The sequence below is a fragment of the Centroberyx affinis genome, unplaced genomic scaffold (assembly GCF_046629955.1).
Source record: "Centroberyx affinis isolate AG114_WGS23_722 - 3 ecotype Tasmania unplaced genomic scaffold, CSIRO-AGI_Caff_v1 ptg002065l_1, whole genome shotgun sequence".
NCBI lineage: Eukaryota > Metazoa > Chordata > Actinopteri > Beryciformes > Berycidae > Centroberyx > Centroberyx affinis.
In genome coordinates, this window is record NW_027280395.1 from 521804 (window position 1) to 545055 (window position 23252).

At 44.3% G+C, this 23252-nt stretch overlaps 1 protein-coding gene and 1 long non-coding RNA gene across 2 annotated transcripts; both read right to left on the reverse strand.

The window, feature by feature from the left end:
• Nucleotides 1-26: 26 nt before the first annotated feature.
• LOC139654253 (uncharacterized) lies at nt 27-4752 on the reverse strand. Its single transcript, XR_011696019.1, has 3 exons — nt 4537-4752; nt 1210-1307; nt 27-146 (listed from the first exon to the last, which is right to left on the reverse strand). It is a non-coding gene; the product is annotated as an uncharacterized lncRNA (long non-coding RNA).
• Nucleotides 4753-9390: 4638 nt separating this feature from the next.
• Nucleotides 9391-20514, reverse strand: ptchd1 (patched domain containing 1). The gene is given in 7 exon segments (XM_071531342.1): nt 9391-9836; nt 9839-10490; nt 10805-10933; nt 11123-11251; nt 11253-11548; nt 16552-17266; nt 20101-20514. Coding segments are annotated over 7 exon segments (2781 nt in total).
• Nucleotides 20515-23252: the final 2738 nt, after the last annotated feature.

The following is a 23252-nucleotide window of genomic DNA, read 5'->3' on the forward strand; positions in this document are numbered from 1 at the left end:
CACCCAGGACCCCGGGACCACCACGCGGATGTGGATGCACACGGTCATCTGAAAGAGCAGAGGCATGGCCGCCCTGTCCTGCAGGATCCAGTGGTCCACACAGTCTCTTAATACTGCCTTACTCTCCCCCAGGAAATAACCAAGGACTGAGGAGAGGGAGGTGGAGAGAGAGGAAAGAAATGTAGAGGCAGAAATAATGTCATTGGTTGAGTTAGACCAGGCAGAGAAACATGTTAAGGTTAGGTTAACTTTAACGTTAGACTGAAGCCCAGTGAAAAAGGCAACTAAGGAGTATGAGAGGAGGTAAGCCTAGCAGTCTAACCATTCTAAGTAATCTACTTTAGCTAGTTAGCCTAGCTGACCCAAATTCAAACTAGCCATACTAGCCTAGCTATCTAGGTTTTTGATTACAGAGATGGAATTAATCATTTGGCTTGGCTATGCTAAAATATGATCATTCAAAACTTTGGGATTATATATTACAGACACAGTTGTCATAGTTTTTCTAATTGGCTCCTCTAACATTTAAATATAGCTCATAGACCCTTGAATGAAATATGGATGTACTGTAAACACTCACTCCAAAAAATTCAAATAACCCCACTGCGCATAGAGCCATGGGATACTTGACACTACCACTTGTCACAGCAGCCCCAATAAAATAACCTGCACTAATCTGGTCGCAGTTTATTATGAATGACATACTTGTTTTTTTGTTGTATGTGGTTTTCATCCTTGATGCTTACCCTACACTAACAGCTGGCTTTTGGGTAGCTAGAAGCCAGCAAGCCAACTTTGCAAAGCACCCAATGTCAGTGTAAACATGCAACTACTAGCTACCACTACTAGCTTTAGCATTTGCTCCAACTAGATTCGTTAGCTAGTGCCTAAATCAGATGAGTTTACAAGACAATAGTTAGCTGCTAACAAGCTGACGATCAGATGGGGAAATTATCAGTTCCCCATCAAAAACAACACAGAAATGAATGGGTCTTTTCAATTCTTTTGAAATGGCCAAGTTTAGAAACACAATTAGCTGTTCACAACCACTGTTGCCCAAGAGCTGAGGACCTCCAATATGGCTGCCAGAGGGTGTGTTACGCCACCTGAGAGCCCTTTACAGATGCAACAAATATATTATGTCCCTAGAACAATCATCAATCAGCAAATGTTTTCTTCTTTCTTCTTTCTGTGGGAATCACTCACTACCTGTGGGTGGAGCGGCCACCAGCACCCACAGCCAGATGACCGGGAGGAAATGCTGGCTCCGTCGCCGCTGTCCTTCAAGGCAACGGCCATGCATCCTCCTGGAAACACGAGGTGACATGGATTCAGAAAGATTTTATTTTAAGGCTTTTATTTTCCTACTACTACTCCATCCCCTATTTTCTGGCTGTCTTGAGTAGATCAGGGAATATTTAAATGTTCATTCATGCTGGTTTAGTGAGAATAATGACAGATTTGGGACTCATTCGACTCAATCTCTGCCCAGCACCTGTTCTGTTAACCGCGCGCGTGTGTGTGTGTATGTGTGTGGCTTTGTTTTCCTCCTTCCTCTTTCCATATATCTGATAATTATCTGTGTCTCTGTCTGTCTTGTACATAATTTTCATAACTCTTTGGCTGACAAAGAGCTGTCTGAAGTTAATCCAACATTGCGTGTCTAGCTGTGCATATGATCATGGTTTCTCACTATTTTCCCCTTCAGCTTCTGTTATGGGATCATATACATATTCTTTTTTACTCCTGGTAAAGTGAGACGAATATTTAATAGTATCTAAGGCTTTGTCTACGCTGGCTGACTGACTGCAGGGCAGGGATGGTCACGGCAGATCGGGTTACACCTCACTGCATTCACATCCTCATAAGTTACAGGTGGATGTTGTGTGCGTGTGTGTGTCTGTGTGTCTCTGTCTGTGTTTTGCTTACACCTTGGTGTATTATTGCAAAATTTGCACATGCCCATGTAATTAAGATCCAAACATATTGTATGTAAAGCTGGACATTCCTTGTAATGACACTGCGTTTCAGAAAGGAAAATTCAAAGCATCAGATCTAATCTCTTTTTCTTTTTTGCAAGCATCTGTTTCTATCTGACTGTGTTGCCTTTATTAATATCAGCTGAAATATGAAGAGTTTCCTTCCAGAATGAGATTTAGCACAAAAAAAAGTGTCTCCCACTCTCATGACAACACAACTGAGAACAATTTATGGTAATTTTAAAACAATACAGGGAAGCTTGGTTGATAAGATTTTTTTTCTAAAATGGATATATTTTATTTTGGAATCAAACTTTTCAAATAGACGATTACTGTCCTTAGCTGAAATTGAATCCCTAAGAAGGACCACAGACACACTGCAGCATGACCTTTAAGGAGGAAATTTGGTGAGGCTTTGTCTCAGTCACACTTTCTTCATAGCTACTAAGCCTTTTTTCCTTGTTGATCTCTTTGGAACAAGCAAATGTGTTTCCGAGTTTTGAGTCAGGATTCAAATCAAAGGCTTTACTGTATCATTTCAATAAGCGCTCTATCTCCAAAGTTGCTTATATAAAATTACATGTTCATTGGAGTCATGAGCAGGTGTGTTTTAGCACAAAAGTTTAAAAAAAGGAGCCTTTTTTCTGTTGTGGAAATGATGATGACTCATTGCCTCTTGTCTTTCATTGCAGGCCACTTGAGATGATTGTATTAGAATGAAGGGTTTCATCCCAAATACCATCTAATTTTATGTGGGAAAAAAAAGTTCCATGATGTTCAATATTAAAAACAGACTATGTGTCACATTTTTGGTTGGTGGACGTCTTTATGGAACAAAACTTTCCAAATGTTCACTTATTCTACTTATTCACTTGTTCTACTGCTTGTCTTGCTAAATCTGCTCTTGCCTACCTTGTGTTTTTCGCTATGCTTGTCCTACATCATTTTGTTCACCATTGATTGTGTTTAGTTAGATCTAGCTAGACACATTCTCTGTAAAGTCCTCTGAGACATGCTTGTGATAAAGGGCTATATAAATAAACTTGACTTGATTGCTCTTATTATAAGTCATCATGGGTAAAACCAACCAGCTAAATCACATGCATGTACATACAGTACAAGCCTATCTACAAATGACACTTCAGATATGACAGAGAAATTGGCTCAGAAATGATTTATGAGATGATATTGTCTTCTTTCACTGTACGTTTAAACATACTGTTCCTTTAGCATCTGATCTGGTCCTATTTTTAAACTTCACCTGAACCTTCACGTCAACCTCAACATAAATTAAAAGATGCAACCCAGGCTCTTTACTGCACCAAAAATAGCCTACATGAAAAAAACAAAAAAACATGCATGCACATGCTGGAGTGTTGTGATTGTGTTGTAATGGAGGGAGTGTCTGCACTCATCCAGAACCTGATTAAAAATGTTGAACTACAGGATTTGCAGGCTGAAGTATGTGGTATGACCTTTAACAGGTCACATTATATATGCGGTAAAATGTCATCTCTACTCATTTATATAAATGTAATGCATCTACTGTATGTTTGGTTTACAAGTCCACCAAAATTCGATCCACAAAATTTGGTCCACACTCACTGGAGTTCCCAGTCTTTACTTATCTGAAATCTATGATACCAGATGGATTAAAGCAGATTATTCAGGTGAACTTGTGCAGGAGACATAGCTTTGTCTGGGAGCTGCTTTAGATGAAAGCAGAGTTAAAAAAAAAAAAAAAAGTAGAGATAAAAAGTTATTTCCTTTGTCCCATAAGAAATATTAAAGGCATGACTGTATCACCGCTCCCATCTCTAAAGGGTAAAGGCTAGACATCTTACATAAAGTGCTGCTTCTATTTCTGGGTAACAAAATTCATAATATCTTAAAGGAGAAATAAGCCCCAAATCAACTTGAACCTGTTGGGATCATTGCTACATCACTGCTGATAATTCCAGTTTAAACCCGTTCAGAATTTAGCTTGATTTCCCAAAAAACGCTTAAACTTTTTCTAAGATGTAGGTGTATTCCCACTTTCTTATCTAAAGTAATGATCAACGAAAAGTTGTAATAATGCAAATCAAGCCAAAAATCTCTTATCTCATCTTGAAACTATATCAGTAGTCTCAGTAAGGGGGTAGTTTCAGAAAGAGATACAGTACCTGTTAAAACCTGGAGGCTATACACAACCCAGACTGCTATTGTCATGCAGATCCTGCTATCTTCCAACTCTGTTTACCAAAACCACGTCTACAAACCCCTCTGCTTCCCAGTGTTTTCATTTTTCAAAGCAAATTACATGTAGTGAAGATTCTTCAACTGATGTTCTCCCAATCAGATTCATTTTTGAGTTGGATTACAATTATGCAACCTTTTTGAATATGTGTCATCCACAACCTTTTATATAGATCTTATAGTTCACATATTCAAGTTATCATCAAGTCCTTGATTTGTTATGTCAGGTAATCAAACTGAGAAATTGCATTCATTGCATTCAAATGAGAAAGGACCCATTAAACAACAAAACAGTGTTTACAGTTTACAGGAAGCTTACCTGATGCTGTGGAGAAGCAACCGCAGTCTGTGTGTGTATGTATGTGTGTGTGTGTGTGTGTGTGTGTGTGTGTGTGTGTGTGTGTGTGTGTCCTATGGAGGAGGACTTGTCCCCTTCACTCTGGTCACACGCTGTCTGTGTCTCTCCATCATTCCCCTCTTCTCATTCATCTCTTCTTAATCTTCCAAAGATGTCACCATGAAAGTTTCTGTCACAACTTGTCTCAATATTATCTCTTCTCTTCTCTTCTCTTCTCTTCTCTTCTCTTCTCTTCTCTTCTCTTCTCTTCTCTTCTCTTCTCTTCTCTACTCTGTCCTTAGTTACTTTCTCTTTGCCTTGTTCTTCTACAAACCACCTGCCTCTTACACAAGAGCATCATCTGTACGTCAGACACGTGTGTGTCGAGGCGCATTCAGGAAATCAAAAATTCTGAAACGTGAAGCCTGCCTGAGGAGACAGAAGAGTGAATAATGACACACCCTACACTGGAAAAGAGAAGTGGAGGGAGAGAGAGAGAGAGAGAGAGAGAGAGAGAGAGAGAGAGAGATCAAAACAAACACACCTGAACACTGTTCTGCGCATACATTATCCAAAAATACTGTATGCTTATGGAGCTAAAGATAACATACCTGTTGATTTTTATTAGTAATGATAAGTGAAAGCCTGGAAAAGGAGATGAGTCTCTCTCTCTCTCTCTCTCTCTTTCTCTCTCTCCTTCTCTATGCCTGGAGGGCAGCAGCTGGTACCACAGGATGCAGAGCTAGACAGTTCCTGGACAGAGTATTAGCTTTTATCGAGTGTGTGTGTGTGTGTGTGTGTGTGTGTGTGTGTGTGTGTGTGTATCCATGGCAAAGTATGAGGGATAAGGAAAAATGCAGCAAATTGCAAAAACAGGCACGATCATAGCCCAAAGTATGAAATGTTAGATACAAGTTGGCAAACCGGTCAAACATCTAACCTCTCTGTCTTTCTCACACACACACACACACACACACACACACACACACACAGACACAGACACATACACACATTGATGTCTAGGCTGTGAATGTGAGGAATGGCTCTGACGTCAGAGGTGAAATTAATCCAAACAAGACAAGAGGAGCCTCAGGGCGCCACTACTCCGTATACAATTCTCAGTGTGCCTTTACTAGCCTCTACTGTGTGAGTGTGTGTGTGTGTGTGTGTGTGTGTGTGTGTGTGTTGGGGAAGAGGAATCTTAGACAATTAAATAGTTGACCATTGACCACAAGGGGGCAATAAAGACTACAAAGATTATTGCCACTGAAGCTCCAGTGTTGCTCTTTTTAAATTTTTACTGATGGATATCAAAACAGTAAAAAATCAGCAGAGCGAAGCAGTACTGCAGCACATTACTGCTCTTCTCCAGTGACACAGCAGTTTTGTGTGAGTTAGTTGCCTGTGTGTGTGAGAGAGTGTGTGTGTGTGTGTGTGTGTGTGTGAGATAGTGTGTGAGCACAGTTCAAGCTCCAGTGAATCAAAATCCTGAGGCAACTTCTGCCCCCGAACTCCCTCTTTGCTCTCCTCTTTTTTCTCTGCTACATTAAACCATACTAAATTCTCCTTCCCTCAAACACACACGGACATGCGCCTGTGTGTGTGTGTGTGTGTGTGTGTGTGTGTGTGAGTGTGTACTTGTGTGCAACCTCCCATGCTGGGCAGAGATGGCAAATTATTCAAACTGATAACTCATCACGGCTCGGCAGAAGTGGTCCAGTCCAATCTGGGGATGCGGTCTGAAATGGTATGTTCCAGTCCAGGGGGTTTTAGAGCATCTGGACTGCCTTGCCATATGTGCTTGTCTGAGTATGTTAGTGTGTGTGTGTGTGTGTGTGTGTGTGTGTGTGTGTGTGACAGGTAGGCTTGGGTAGCTCTGCCATATGCCACCACATTCACAGAGAGCGACTTGCTGCTGAATGTTTATTAATAAAAGTCTGTTTTTTTTTTGTTTTGTTTTTTTAAATAAATGTCTGTAGCAGCAGGGGGGCCCAGCAGTCAGAGAGACTGTCCCGCAACACAAAGGTCACGGCTTCAATTCCGTGGAAGTGTCCCTGAGCAAGACTCTGAACCCAGACCTGCTCATGCATTGTAAGTCACTCTGGATAAGAGGGTCAGGTTAAATGCCAAAAAGGTAAATGTGGAACAGAGTCTAAAGGCTAAGAAAAGAAAGAAAAGGAAAACAAAGATTCTTCCACTGATTTCAGCATGTAAGGTTTTTTGCTGGATCTTGGTGAAGGAATGAGGTGAAAGCTGAGGTCTGGAAAAGATGAATTCATTTCCAAAACGCTATCTATCCAAATTGTAAAAAAAACATACATACATTTATATAGATATATACCTTAAGTTCAGCATGCAACATCTCTAATATATAGAAGACCTGGTCCTTAATAGTGATTTAAAAGTAAGCTTTAGAAAGTCTTGCTTGCTACAGAAAATGTCAAAAGAGTTGCTGTGGATCTTTAAAGGGTTATGTCAAGCAAAGTAAGATTTCTCATATGCTATTCTTGGCCTAGAACAGTTTAAAGAACTAAATTAGTTTGATAAGTAGGATGAACTCCTATCTCTTGTGTCTGAAGGTCCGGGAATAATATAATTTAAGAGTTCTTTTCCAAAATGCCATATTTCTAATATCTATTAGGAGTTAAGGACTCAATTTACCTACTGTCCTTTAGAAAGTACAATAATTCCTTCAGATTTTGTGCTATCAACTATATATCTCATATTGGAACAAAATGCTTCAAATAATTGACGAGTCAGTAACTGAGGATCAAGGCACTGACTTTGAGATTTGCTGTACACAGCGTCGTGTTAAAAACATGGCTTTTGACAATACTGCTTTGAGATTTTTTTTTTTTTTCAGTAGATTGAATTCAACAGTGGGCGAGACTGCAAATATTTTGAGTATACCCAAAAGACCAAAAGGGAGAGAGTAGTCATTGTTTCTTTTGTAATAATAAAATCTTCAGTTTCTACATCCAGCAGGGCAGCATGCCTCGTGTCTAAGATCATATTTAAAAAGAACTGTAGTCACTATTGTAATTGTGTGAGTACGGAGCGTTGGATCACAGCCCATGTTTTACAAAGGCTCAAGAATCCTTTTATTCAGGCAAGTGTGAAGCAGGTTAAAAGAGAGCATGGATTAACAATAGCAAGCACTCCCACACACAGACCTTCAGCCAGGAACAGATGAATTGAGCGATTCAGGAGTAAAGGCAACGCTTACTTTCCCTTGTGGAGGGAGAATAGCATGAGGTTGAATACAAATAATACCTCCATTCAAGCTTAAAGATTCGCAGAAGGTCAGAAAGATAGGAGGAGGAACATAGTTTTAAATGTAGGTGTTGAAATCACTAACTATTCCCCGTGAATTAATTTATACTCAGAGCACTCTATATAGAAGTATAAATGATGCAGGCGGCACTTGAGCCAATCAGTAACAACATCGTCCCTCCAAGTTTCAGCAAAATCAGACTGGTGGTGTAGCAGTTATGGCCTTTCAAAGTTTTAAATTTTAACCTTAATTATAGCGCCCCCATTAGGCCAGTCAGTGTACTTTGTAAGGATACAATTGCTGTATTTGTGTGCCAAGTTTTGTGTCAGCCAGCCAGAGTTTGGGCCTTTCAAAGTGTGAAATTTTGACTTTTAATTATAGCGCCCAACTTGGCCAATCGGTGTAATTTTGGAAACACAGTGTGAGGATGCATCATCCCTCAAGTTTCCGCAAAATCAGTGGTGTCTGAGATTTCACCTGAGATATCACGTTCGCCGAGCCATAAACCACAAATATAAACCACCTGTTCACGTGTCAGCTGATAATCGAATCCAGAGTGACTTTACAATGAGCATGTAGGGGTTCAAGGCCACAGAAACATTGGAAACAACAGAAATCCATGTATTGGAAAATCTTCATACTTAATGTAAACAGTAAATAAAAATTGAATGATAGCATAAACTCTGGTAATAAGGAACAGGAAAGAAGATGACAAAGACCTCAAATGGTTGAAATGCTTGGGCAATTTGTTGATTTATGACTCTGATATTTTCAGTTTCAGACTCATTATGAATGTTGACGCTATTATATAAACAACCTTTCCATTTAAGATTGCGGTAAGTTTTCTTTGCCTCTTACCTTTCCCCAAATACCACAGTTTAAACAAACCTAGTATAACCTGCATCAAAGCCGAAAGCACTTATAAAGACCATGTTTTCTTAATTTGACCTTTATTTATCCAGCATTAAAGTAAAAAGACTCAGATCGTACAGATCATAGCCTCATTTCATTGTAGCTGTGGTTGTGCAACTTGATACTGGCAAAGAGATAGCAGTAGCCAAACAATGTGATCAGATCTAAAGCAAGTTTGGGGATGTGAAAGGTGCGGCACTTCTTCTGTGATAACGTCACTTCCAGGGACTGACCTCAGCTGATTCTCAACTCCTGATTGGCTGTTTGGAAAAGAGCTCATTAATATGCCACACAACACTAGCAACAAGCAGGTAACCATGGATACACTGCATTGGATATCCGTCTCTCTCTCCCTCTCTCTCTCTGTCTTTACTACCCTCCCACTCTCCCTCTGCTTGTTTAAATATGTTTCCCTCGATCTTCTCTTTCTCTCTCTCTCTCTCTCTCTCTCTCTCTTTGTCTGTCCCTCCCTCTCTCCCTCTCCCACTCTCTCTCTCTCTCTCTCTCTCTCTCTCTCTCTCTCTCTTTCTCCACAGGGATCGGTCTTCTTGTCTGCAGCATGCTCAGTGGCCGCTCAGACTGCAATGAACCAATCCCCGGCTGGCGGTGACCATAGCAACCGAGGGGCCATAACAACATCCCGTGCTCTATCAAACAGTGGTGATCTGATCGACCACTCGCGTGCTGTCGTTCATCTCCACGCACTCCACCTCCTGCCGGAGCCCCTCCCCTCCCGGCCGGTGGCCCCGGCCCTTGGAGGGGGGCAGGAAGGTGAGGAGGGTGGGCAGGAACGCCAGCGTGTGCAGGGCCGAGCAGCCGGCCGTGAGCGTGAGGCAGCGGAACAGTGTGTGTGTGAGGTTGGAGCGCACGCAGCCCACGGGCACCAGGGCGGCGCTGTAGCAGAGGAGCGTCTGTAGGGAGGGCACCCCGTGTCTCTCCAGCGCCACTCTCACCCAGCGAGTCCTGCTCTCGCCCCGGCCCGAGGCGAAGCCGCACAGCAGGGGGCCGCTGCAGTCCGCCGAGTGTCCCAGGGCCGAGATCAGGCACAGCACCGACATGCAGTCCAGCTCCACGCCCCACAGGGTCATGAAGCCAGCACGCCGAACTGGACGGAGAGCAGGGTGAGGCCCAGCCACACGGACACCAGCGGCTCCACCACGGCCAGGGAGGACAGGCCGAGCAGGAAGAGCACCGCCAGCAGGGAGTGTCTGAGCGGCGAGCTGACCGCCGCGGCGTAGCGGTCCAGGTAGACGAAGGAGGGGTTGAAGATGAGGAAGCGGACGCGCGAGGTGAGCGAGAGGCGCCGCAGCGTGTCCAGCAGCACTGACATCTCCTCGCGCTTGTTCTCCGTCGTCTTGGCGACCAGGAAGACGCGGGACGCCGCCACGTCGGGCTCCTCGCCCTGGCCGCGCTCGGCGAAGATGATGTCGTCGGAGAAGTGAGCGAACTGGGGCTCGCGGAGGAAGGAGTGGCGCAGCGTGCGGGTGAAGTTCTCCCGCGACTGGCTGGTGGACTGGTTGCGCTCTGATAGGTAGTTCAGGTAGGATTCCAGCCAGCTGATTCGCTGGAAGCCTTTGGCGTATTCCAGCAGGTCTCGCTGTACCGAGGCGTTCCAGTAGGGGGCGCTCTCATAGATGTAGAATCCAATGACAGGGGAGTAGGAGCTGAAGTAACGCTGCTGGGCACGGGCATACAATACTGTCGCTGTATCCATGGCAACCAGTGCACTGGGGTCTGAACCCTGGGTCACCTGTAGACAACAGAATCAGATTTGTTACGGATTAAAGGGTACGTGTGTGTGTGTGTGCTTGCTGTATGTGTGTGTACATGTGTCTGAGAGTGCATGTGAGTGTCTATTAGTCTGTGTGTGTGTGTGTGTGTGTGTGTGTGTGTATTTGTGTGTGTAGACAACGGATTCAAACTCACAATCACTGTAGATGTGCATGCATGTATGTGTGTATGCATAGACAACAGACACATTTGTTATGGATTAGAGGAGTTAGGTGTGTGTGTGTGTATGTGTATATGTGTGTGTGTGTGTGTGCGTGTGTGTGTGTGCCTCACCTGCAGGAAGCCCATCAAGCCAAAGGAGATGTAGACCAGATACAGCAGAACCACAAAGGGCTTGACGTAGGTGTTGGTGATCCAGTCTCCATAGCAATGCCGCACACACCCCAGCAACAGGTGAGAGTCCTGAGGATGCGGGTCCGGGCTGGCCGGGGCGTGCGTGAGAGGATGTGTGTGTGTGTGCGCGGGGTTAGGGCACGTGACTGTGCGCGTGGGCGGCGGGGTTGTTCGCGTGTGTGCGTGTGCGTGCGCGTGTGCGTGTACGTTGGCGTGCGTCAGGTTAGGGTTGGGCGTGTGCGTGTGACCGTGTCCGACCCCGTGCGGCGAGTTGGCCGGTTGCGAGTGCGTCTCCTCCTGGTAGCGCGTGTACATGAGGCACCGGTACCACGCCGGCTTGGAGTCCAGCCGGTCCGGTTTGGGGACCCGCCGGCAGAAGCAGCCGTGGCCTGTACCCGGTCTCCAGGTACCCGGTGAACACCAGGCAGGAGCTGTAGAAGGAGAGCGTGTAACGTAGCTGACGGTGACCGGCGAGGGCGGCGGTGCGGCAGAAGAGCCGCACGGCCTCCATGTTGGTGAGCGGCGAGGCGGCCAGGCCCAGGGTCATCAGGTGCAGCATGGTGGAGCCGGAGAAACGCAGCATGACGTCCTCGAAGACGCCCGCCACGCGCTCCTTCACGTGCTGGTCCTCCCGCGTCGTCTCCATGACGACAGTATCTCGAAGGAGGCCGAACAGCCCGTGACCTGGGGCGGAGAGGAACATGTGTGAAACATTAATAATATAATCAAAGAAAAATATGATAATAGTCTTTATTATCTTTTATAGCACTTTCAAAAACAGAGTTTACAAAGCTGCTTTACAGATAAAAGAAATAATAAAGCAATAGAAATAGGAATAAGAAAAGGAAAGAGAATAAAATCAAGCAGGAGGAGATAAAACAATTCTGAGCATCAATAAATGAATTCATTAAAACTGAATATAAATAAAACATTATATATAAAGAAAGAAGACGTTTAAGAAGTGATCTAAAAGAGGCTAATAAAGGGAGCTAGCCTGAGAAGCTCAGGTAAGCTATTAGTTGAATGAAACTGTAAAGTCTTTTCTAGGGCTGGGCGATATGGTTGGAATCAGTATCACGATAATCATAAGGATTTTTTTCAATATCGATATATATGACGATATGGCTCACATAAGCAAAATCACGTTAAATAATCAAATTAATGTTCATCATATTGAACCGAATGGTAATGTTTGGTGTGATGTCAAACTAAACTGAAATTTTCACATAATATTCCTACCATACTTAATTTTGTCTGAGTTTCTAAATAAAATTTGCTTGTTCTCATCAGTTCAGACAGCAGAATTGTGCATCTCGATATCCCAAAATCATCATATCATCACAATATAATCCCACTGAAAGACGATAAACGATAATATTGAATTATCGTCCAGCCCTAGTCTTTTCTGTAAACTTTTTCACTTTGTTAGCTAATGGTTACTTCATGGCGTAACAGTAGGTGTACTTAAAAATTCCAACCAATAATACCATCACAGATTTGTGAGATCATATAAAACCTAAGATTTCACAACATCAAAGTGCTACGAGTGGCCAGATACTGCAGTGCATTTTTGGGTGTTGACCCCCTGGAAACCCTGTTTCTTTATCCTAAAAAACCATGGTTGCATCCTGCTGTGGAATTTATTCATTTTGAAGTATCTAGAATTTGTGAAGCTTGATTATATGTACAACACGTAATCTTTCTGAATGTTTGTTATGGTCCAACCCAACTGCAAATCCTGTTTCAATACAATGAAATACGACGTACTACGGTAAGTAAGACACCATCAAAATGCCATTTCCTTGTAGTTGATCCCTGTGGAGAAATCAGGTCACTGCAGCAGCAGGGAGAAGCATATAGATAAGAATAGAACATATGCACAGTGCTGAAGATTATACAGCAAGACATTACAACAAAAGAACTCGAGAATAATCGATCGAATAATCCATGGGACACATAAAGATAAAGCCTAAAAACAGGTTTATAGGTGAGAAGCAGATGACATCAGCGAGATAATGGAAAGAAAAAGGTTTTAATGACTGTTGTCATCTTCAATATTTTGATTTGAGTACAGCACATGTACGACTGCGTGCATGTCATGTGCATGCACATACGTGTACATATGGTTGTTCATGTGCAGCAGATGGTTTTCACCTCCGTGGTTGCCATGGCACCCGTGACTCACCAGTGACATAAATACCCTCCCTCTCTCCATCCAGTGACCTCACCACGCCAAAACACTTTACACCTTGGCAGTGGCGTAACGTACTAACACCAGGTTCGGGTGCAAGACTGAGGAAGTCTGTGTGTGTGTGTGTGTGTTTGTGTGCGTGTGTGTGTGTGTGTGTGTGTGCGTGTGTGTGTATTTGAGAGAGAGGGAATTAGATAAAGAATGAGAGTGAAAGGGGCGGGGGTTAATGTAACAGAGAGAGGAGGAGAGCAAAGAGAGAGGTTGGGGGCAGCAGTCGCCCAAGGATTTTGATTTTCACCGGAGCTTGACACAGGCGTGACTGTGCACACACACACACACACACACAGACAGACACAGACACACACACACACACACACACACACACAGACAGACACACACACACACAGACACACAGACACTCCACAAACTGAGCGAGACACATGGGAAAATATTAGGTGAGAGAGATGGGTACTTTGCCAGCCCATTCCAGCCTCTGGGTTTTACTATACTTTCATAAAAATGGATTCAGACACTGTGGAGACTCTGTATTCACTGAACTGCGGGTTAAGTCGGGGCAAGAGAGCCTACATACACACACACACACACACACACACACACACACACACAGACACACAAACACACACAAACACAATGCATATCGCACTACGATTTCACCAATCCTTATAATGGATGTATTAACTAAGGGAAGGTACAGATGAAATACATTAAAATACTGGGCCAAAGCTACATGAAACATGCATGTATTAACAATGTATCAAGACACACCCCCCGCAACACACACACACACACACACACCCCTCTACAGACTGATTTCCTATTGAAATATGTTAATCACATATATATCATCACAGAAAATCCGGACATTATGCATGGCTAATAGCACAGCTTACTCTTTTTCCCTATCATCACATTCATTTGTTCAGTTCATTATGCCAGTTGTGTGAGTTCAGGAGTGTGAAGCAGGGATTAGATGAGGCTGTGTCGTACTGCGATGCGGTGCTGAGGGTTTCTCCGGGAAACGGATCGCTATACGGTCTGATGCTGAAGAGAGAGCAAGACGCAAAATGTTCCTCTGCTGTCACTACCTCCTGTTCTCAAAGCATTAAACAAAGATATATATATATATATATCTTTGTCTCTTGCTATCATTCTGTGCCCTAGAGCCCCATCTCTCCTTTCTCTCCCCCTCACTCTTTTCCTGTCTGCCCACTTACATCCTGAGAAACCCTGCCTTCTTCCCTTCTATCTACAGTTTTTTTCTGTTTAGGATATTCTTCTCTCAGCCCCCATTTGGACTGATATTTCATAGAAACTCCCCCCTCTCTCTTTCTTGCTCTCTCTTGCTCTCTCTCGCTCTCTCCAGTTATTTTAAGCCTAACAGCAGCCTTTCCTCCTCCACATTACAGAGTAATTATGGTATGGGACACGCATGTGCATGAGTGATTACATACATCCTACAGCATCCAATATGTATGTACTACTAGTCCTCTCTGAACTGCCTCCATGCCTCTACACACATGTGAAGCATTCAAACTTGATAGTGATTCTTTGCTTTGTTTCTTTTGTTGTTTTTTTTCCTTGTATTTTATCACTTCCCCTCATTTTATCGCTGTCCAAACAAATAAGAAAACTACGTAGCAGTTGAGTAAGGCATACCTAAATGTATAAAGTTTTTATAGCATCTATTCCACATGCAAATGACTGCATAATTAAGAGTGCAGAGGTAACCATAGTGAACTGCTGCAGCAATCACTGTGAGTACAACAGCAAAAAGTGCTGCTTGATCTATATAGAAAAAAAAGCCTGCTGGTAGATTTCTCAATATACTGTATAGTACTGGGAAACAAACACAATTAAAAGGCAGTAAGTAGACCTTTGGCTGATACTGCTTGGCAGCAAAATATGAAGAGTTAATTCCCAAAACACTATATATCCATTTTGGAATAAAAAATAATTGCCTTAAGTTTCACCATCACCATTGTAAGTTCATTAATAGTTCCAAAACACAGAGAGTCCAATCTGTATAAGTGTTATTTTCTTATCCAAGTACTTAAGTTGCCAACAATCCAGTAAAGCAATACTGTGATTTGATTTAATTGTGTGCTATTGTTCATTTTGTAACAGTAGGCGACTAGCGCAGATCTCAATTTTGAAACACGCAAATGTAAAATGGAATGAAACCTTTCATTTAGTTCCAGGAATTTTTGGCCTTTAGTCAGGAAATGTATCGCTAGTCCCTCCCTCCTCTCCCCACCGGTTGGTCAAGTTCACGCCCCAGCACTTGTCACTCATCTTGACAGGCTGTCTATTTTTAAATGGCATCTAGCCTGAGGCTGGCATCTGTAAAAGCCATCACAGGCGTTGAAGAGGCAGATGGCGAGCACAGGCAGTCTGCAATGCCGTGTTCGCCCGTGGTTCTGAGCGGGTCATGTCTGCCGCACGTTAAGCTTTGCTGTTCTTTCATTTCTTACTGCTTTCTGCCGTTGCTGTTTTTGCAATGACTTCCCTGCGCTCGTTAGCCACAACCCAGCCCACAGCAAACAGTGTACGCCCCAAAACATCCCAAACATCCGGGGGGTGGGTGGGGGTGGGTGGGGGGTTGAGACATGCACACACAGGGTCACAGATAGACACAGACTGATATGGTATAACATACAGTACTGTGCAAATGTCTTAGGCACGTGTACAAAAAATCCATAAAGCGAAGATGCTTTAAAAAATAATGAAATGAAAAGTTTCTAAATATCTATATTCTAAATACTATAAAGAGCAGTCTACTGACACACTAATGCAGAAAACAAATAAATAAACATCTAAGACAAAATTTATTAAAAAAAATCAAGGGTGCCTAAGACTTTTACGCAGTACTGTATATATATCTAATGTCAAAAATGTTGCATATTGTATGTCTGTGTAGATTCATTTCAGTCATCCAGGTAGTAAGATGTCCAAAAGATACAAACAAAAAACAAAATCTAGGGCTGGGTATCGGCACTGATCTTCCGATTCGATTCAATATCGATTCAGTTAGGGTTACTTCAGTTGCAATACCAACAATGTTCAGACATGAAAGAAATTCTCTGAGAATAAATGCTGCGAACTGCACAGGGAGCCCTCTAATAATATGGTGCATTGCTAAAAAGGTTAATGTTTAACATTGACAACTGGAGGAGGGGAGGCCCGTTACAAATAACGCTTTGCATAAATCTACACACAAGGCATAGAGTAAAAGAACAATCTCTGGATTTTAAGAATCGATATCGGATTGTCCAAATGAAAATAGCAATTACTTGGAAAATCGATATTTTTACCCGGCCCTAACAAAATCCACTGGACTTAAAGTGAAGAGTTAAAGATGTTTCACCAGTCATCCGATGATGAAGCCTCTCGAAAGTCTTCCACTCTTCATTTTAAGTGCAGTGGATTTTTGTTGTTATATTTTTCGGACGTTGACATATTGCAGCTCTAAACCTACCGAGCATGATGAAGGGGATTCCCAGGTATGTGGAGTTGTAGGTGGCCCCGGTCAGGTTGAGGATCCCGGCGGCGGTCAGGCCGGACAGAGTGATGGACAGCAGAGCCAGCAGGCCCAGCCAGGGCTTCGACCTCACGCAGTCCCTCATGGAGCAGCAGAGCACGGCCAGCACGCTGCACACCCCCAGGCTGGCCAGCAGGGGGCGGCGTGCCAGCACAGAGGAGAACTGGAAGTCTGTCCTCAGAGAAGAAGAGGTGGAGGGGTACAGGCCGAGTTTAGGGTGCAACGCCGCAAAGTGCTGCAACTCGTCGCAAAAGGCCTTTTCCCATTGGCCGGCCACCCTGTCCATCAGGCCGCCGCGGGCTTGGAGGTAGTAGGTCAGCTGCAGCGCCCGGGCCGAACGCACCCCCTCCCCCCTGGCCCCCGTCCCGGGACCCCGCACCGCCCCGCCGGGACCCCAGCCCTGCACCCCGCCCAGCTGGTGGCCGATGTACGCCTGGCGCCCGTCGGCCAGCCGCGTGATCGGGTACCGCAGGACCGGGGCGGAGCGGTTGGAGGCGCGGGCCGACTGGATCTCCTCCATGGCGCGGATGATGTCATCGATGATGCAGATGTTCTTGTCGTCGGGGAGACAGAGGTAGGAGAAGGAGTAGTTGAAGCTGTTCAAGCCGGTGGCCGGGACCGTCACCTGCATCTGGTAGATCCGCCTGTGGAGCTGCACGCGCGCACACACACACACACACACACACACACACACACACACACACACACACGCACACGCACGCGCACGCACACACACACACACACACACACACACACACACACACAAGTATAGGGGGGCTTTCAGAAGTCAGTTAGCTTCCCATTGGCCCAATTTTGCCAGGATAAACTGTGGCAAAAACACAAAAGTTCTGTCAAAGTTTTCATAGCTGCGCAGTACAGCAGCAGTGTGTGTGTGTGTGTGTGTGTGTGTGTGTGTGTGTGTGTGTGTGTGTGTGTGTGTGTGTGTGTGTGTGGGCACGCCTTCTGTGGGTGCCTGCTTTGTGTGTGTTTGTTTGTGTGAATAAGAGAGAGGGGGGGTGCGTGCGTATGTGTGCGTGTGTGTGTGTGTGCTATAATGTTGTGTCACTCGTCAGAGTAACAATGGGGGCCTCAGAATCATCCTCTGTTTCTATGGCGAGAGGACAACAGTGCCAGCATCCACAGTTCTGGTTACTAAGCAACAGCCCTGATGCCAGTCTCTGCCACAGCATAAATAGGCAGAGCTGTCTCCCACCTCAGAATGCTGCATTGACCCGAGTGTGTGTGCGCACGAGCGTGTGTGTGTGTGCATGTGTGCGCGCGTGTGTGTGTGTGTGTGTGTGTGTGTGCTGATGGGAATGTGTCTAGGAAATCGATTTGTTTTTTTAGGTTCCCTCCTTGTAACCTCTATTTGTGAGATTTACTTGTAAAAGGCACTTATGAAATTCTTTATTTCATTTTGTAATTTTTACTGGTATAAAACACCAATCTGTTATTATCATTGTTTTTATTATTGGGAAGATTTCAAGAATGGCCATTACTGTAAATCACTAGTGCCTCAGCTCACTTATTTAACTTTAACTTGTTGTTTTAATCCTGATCTTCAGATTCATGATTTCGTTGGCCACCCTAAAACACTTTAACACCTTTAAAAAAAACAGCTATTGGTGATGTACTTTGCATTTGGAAGTGTATTTTTCTTATTCCCATGGATAACTGGCCAAATGCAGATGACATGATGTCATGTCAAGATATTTCCATCGCAGCTACAATGGACTTTAATAGGAGAACATCTTTCATCAACGGTAAACGTCAGGTTTTGGTGTCAGTCCCTCAGAATCAAAAAGCAAGACCTTCTTTCTAGATTCACCATTTTGCACCGATGTTCAACAATCATAGAGGGAGAAATCCATCGCAGAAGAGGCAGAGAGACCAATTTCTCCACTGGCAGCAGCCTCAATAGACCAGAATGCAATGCAGCCACGAGAGGTGTTGCGTTTGGTTTAAGCGGCGCGACTCTCACTTTCTCTCAAATGGAAAAACTGCACTTGCTCTTGCTATCGTTAACACTATTACTATCACTTGTCTCCACCTACACATACTGAATGCAACAAGTTCAGGCACATTCTCTGGGAGGGTTGTCGAAAGACATTCTGGGAAATATAGGAAATCACAAACTGAAGTAGAAGCAGCAGACAAAGCAGGATGAGAGAAAGTGGGTACAAACACGCACAAACCCCCCCCCCCCAAAATTGCGACACGTCATGACAAAATAACTCCTGGAACACACCGAACGCCACAGATTGATGATATGAAACAGTGTAAGAGTATCAGCGGATGGATTTTTCCTTTAATAGCAGCCTCCCTTATGCATCGGCGCACCAACCTGTTTCTCCCTCGCAGCCTGTTGGCAGCATCTGACGCCGAGTCCTAAGCTAGCCTGTCTAACTGTGGCAGTCCTCAGTGGACCCACAGTGTTTTCTGGGTAGGTAAAGTGGGTCACAATAACCATCCCTGACACACACAGAAACATACTGGTATGCACAGGCACGTACACACACACACACACACACACACTAGTACACAATGGGGCTATCTTGGGCCTCTATAGTCTGGAAGCTCTGATTACAACCTCATCACTTCATGAAATCATTTCGCTAATTGCTCCAGGGGCGTCAGACTAATATTCATAAAACCATTTAGACGCGCCGACGTGGAGAGAGGCCTCCAATCCTGACTAAGACCAGCTCATAATTAAAACGCTCCGCTTCATAATTATAACGCGGTCGTCAGGGTTATTTGAAACGGGACAGTGTTGTTCTCTTAAACAATCATTCATTTTTCAGAATCTTTATGTATTGTATGCTGGCTCTCGGAAACTGACCTGTACCTATGTGTGTGTGTGTGTGTGTGTGTGTGTGTGTGTGTGTGTGTGTGTGTGTGTGTGTGCGTGTGTTCATGTGTGTCTGAATGTGTCTAGACATTGATTTGTTTGTTTGTTTGTTTAAAGTTCTATTCTGGAAATGCAATGTTCCCTGTTCCTTTTGTGATATTTACTTATCAAAGGCAGAAGCTGAATTCTTTATTTCATTTTATTAGAATTTGTACTGGCATAAAGTACTGTTATGCAATCTGTTATTGCTTTTGTTTGTGAGCATTTCCCTATTCTCTCTCAACAAGGGCCCTTAAATCACTGATTTTGTGTGTGTGTGTGTGTGTGTGTGTCTGCCTGAGTGAGCTTGAGTGCATGTGTGCACCTCTCAAAGCACACTTGTACAGGAAAGCTTTTTAATAATATTCATTTTTGTGTCCTGTTTCATTGCTGTTGTAAATTTTCTCCTTTTTTTTTTAAATTTTATTCTTATTTGTCTTTGTTTCCTTATTTTCTACACTTTAACTGTATTTATTTATTAATCTTATTTGCTTTGTAAAGCACTTTGCAGTCTTTGGGAAAGTGCTATATAAATAAAGTTTATTTGTCGTAGTAGTAGTATCATGTGCGTGTGCGCGCGTGCACGTGCGTGTCACCTTCAGTATGGTGTCCAGATGAAGCTGGTCCAGCACGCTGCCCTTGCGCGTGGTGACGATGACGCGTCCGTAGCGGCCCGGTGTCTGCAGGTCGGAGTAGAGCGCGTGCTTGGAGCGGTTCACGGGGAACAGGCTGTCCACCAGGTTGCCCTCTATCTTGGCCAGGCTGTGCTTGGGCGCGAGCAGGTACTCCACGTTCTCCTCCACGCGGTACCGGCTGAAGCTGGCGCCCAGCAGGATGGAGAGGAGCACCGGCGCCGAGGCGAAAAACACCGGGTGGCTCGCCACGAACCGGCCCAGCGCGTGGAAGGAGCTCCTCAGGCCCGCGTGCAACACCTGGCGCAGCATCCTAGCGCGCGGCCGCGGCTCGAGCCTCTCCCACCGACCGGAATGCCCCGGAACACCGCCGACCATCAGGAACTGCCGGACGCATCGGGGGCTCCGTCACTCTCCGCCCGGGGAGGGGAGCGGAGGGGGGGCGGTGGTCGGAGGGTTTGTCCCCCGGAGCAGGAGGTCACCAGGCGGGGGAGAATCCAACCCTCCCCCGGTCACAGCGGCGCCTCTTTCCCCGGGTTTCACTCATCAGCTGGAAGAATAGCGCAGCGGACAGAAATGTGCCAAATGAGCCAGCAATCCTCTGCTCTGCGGTTACAAAGCATGGACACATTGAACACTACACAGACCCTGCTGTGTGCAACACCAGACCTGCTGCATGCTGGCTCTGCGCGCAGTAGGAAAATCACTTTCATTTGCCTATAAGGACTTACAAGTGTCTGTGCGGCTATAGTGACCTTTATGGAATTAGTATTACTAAAGAGACTTATAGTATTTGCATAGTAGTCTACCCTTCTAAAATTCATAATAGGATTACAATAGTCCTTTTTCGTATGGGTATTCACACACTCAGACAGGTTGCAGGGAAGATACTGTAGTGACTCTATAGTGAAGGTATACATACCTATAGAGGGGAAAGGGGGGAGCCGACCCGGTGATAACGGTGATCATCCAAACCGAGATGTTATCCTCCCGGCTGTCCCTGCGTCCAGCTCCACCCTACATCACCAAGTCATCACGGAGCCGGGGATTGCTAATTAACCCGGTGAAACGGCAGGATGGTGACGGTGTGGAGGCGCACACCGGGGCCGGCGGAGATGTTAATCCGATGTTACAGCCTAATCTTCGTTTCCTCTGCGGCAGAAGGCTCGGTCGTCCTCTCCTCATTTCCCCCCGGTGGGTTGTCGGAGCCCCCTGCTGCTCATTCACCACCGGGCTCTCCCCAACGACTGCTCTCGGTGCTGGGGAACACACGTCACTAATTACCGGCTTTCAAACCGGGGACCGTATTTTTTTTTCCTTTTTTTTTTTTTCTTTTTTCTTTTTTTTTTTTTGCACCGCCCTCACGCCCCGCCCCTCGCCGTGCAGCGCCGCGTGCAATGCAGAGAAACAAACACAGTCATTCCATACTGACTGACTGGGAGCGTGCGTGTGCGTGTGCGTGTGTGTGTGTGTGTGTGTGTGTGTGTGTGTGTGAGAGAGAGAGAGAGAGAGAGACAGAGAAAGAGAGAGAGAGAGAGAGAGAGAGAGAGACCGACCTTATAGTAGGCCTACTTTATGATATTTTTATCTATGGTGTCACTATGATATTTCTATAGGTTCCTATAATATTCCTATAGTGTCTGGTGCTCTACAGTGTGTTTATAGTGACATTATAGTAGTACTTAATGATATTTTCATCCTCTAAGGTATCATATATTCCTATAATATTACTATAGGGATTGTAGTGCATTTTTGATGCTCAATAGTGATTGGGACATTGTTCTATATGGTACCGCTATGATAATCAACCATAGACACATCATAACTCCCTATATGGTTATTATAGAACCATATAGGGAGTTATGATGCGTCTATGGTTCCCAATACTGTCCCAAATTAATTCAGGAGAAAACAATTTTACTTGCTGCCAGATGTTTAATCTCAGGGATGATAATTGTCTAGGATGCACTGGATATGAATGCAAGTATTGTATAGCATTGCATATAATTTATCATATGAACAAAAAAAAAAGGAGTTTGTCTAATTACTGAATTTGCCTCTCCTTTATTGTACCATATTCATTATATTCAGTAGCTCATTTTGTCCTGTACTATTGTAATATGCCTTGGCAACACTCACCTGATTCATGCCAATAAAGCTTTCTCTGAATATGAATCTAGTGTCTGTAGTGACCTTATGGTACTCTATGGCATTTTTATCCTCCATGATATTCCTTTAATATTCTTGTAGTTTTTTCTGTGATGTCTGTATAGTATCCTTCAATAACGTGTCATAGGATTACTAGATATGTTTCTTAAGGGAGTGTGTAAAAACCTGTTGATAGGAATGATGAGACAAAATGTTTCTCTCTCTTTCTTGATATTCTCATTCTGTCACACAGGACCGGTGCCACAAAATAATTTAGCCTACATTTTATTCAGTGTCTTTAGTCTTGCTGCACATGCATGAAACATTCCCTACGTTTGCTGTTGTGTAGCCTGTTGCCATAGAAACCAGACAAATTACTTTTTTTTTTACAAGCCTTGGTTCCCATGGTGATGGTGATGCCACCCATCCCCCAAAACACACACACTAGTGCGCCCACACACACGAGTGCGCATACACAGATGTACACACACCCACACACGCACGCGCACACACACACACACACACACACCTGCTGTCTCCCAATCTGGTTATGGGGTGGAGGTGTCTGATACACTGATAGGCATTAAAAGCAAAGGAGAGAGCAGAGTGGAGGAGATGTGGAGGAGATAATGAGTGCAGACAGACCAACATCACACTCTTCCTGTCTGTCCGTCTGCCTGTCTGTCTTTCTATTCTGTCTCATGGAATCAAATAACCAGCCAGCAGTCAGTATGTCTGCATGGGATCACTAATGTCTCCCTCCTCCCCCCAAATATCATAAATTATGGTTGTTGGACGAAAACCAGCAACAAAACACTTTGTAGAATAATGACCAAAAAAAAGGTATGTTCTGATTAATGCATTGTATGATCAAATATGTTTGTAGACATTGTTAAAATTTTATTTTGCTTGCTTTGGTTAAGCTTTAAAAGTTGTTGCATTTTCAAAAACGGCACTGCCTGTGAGGA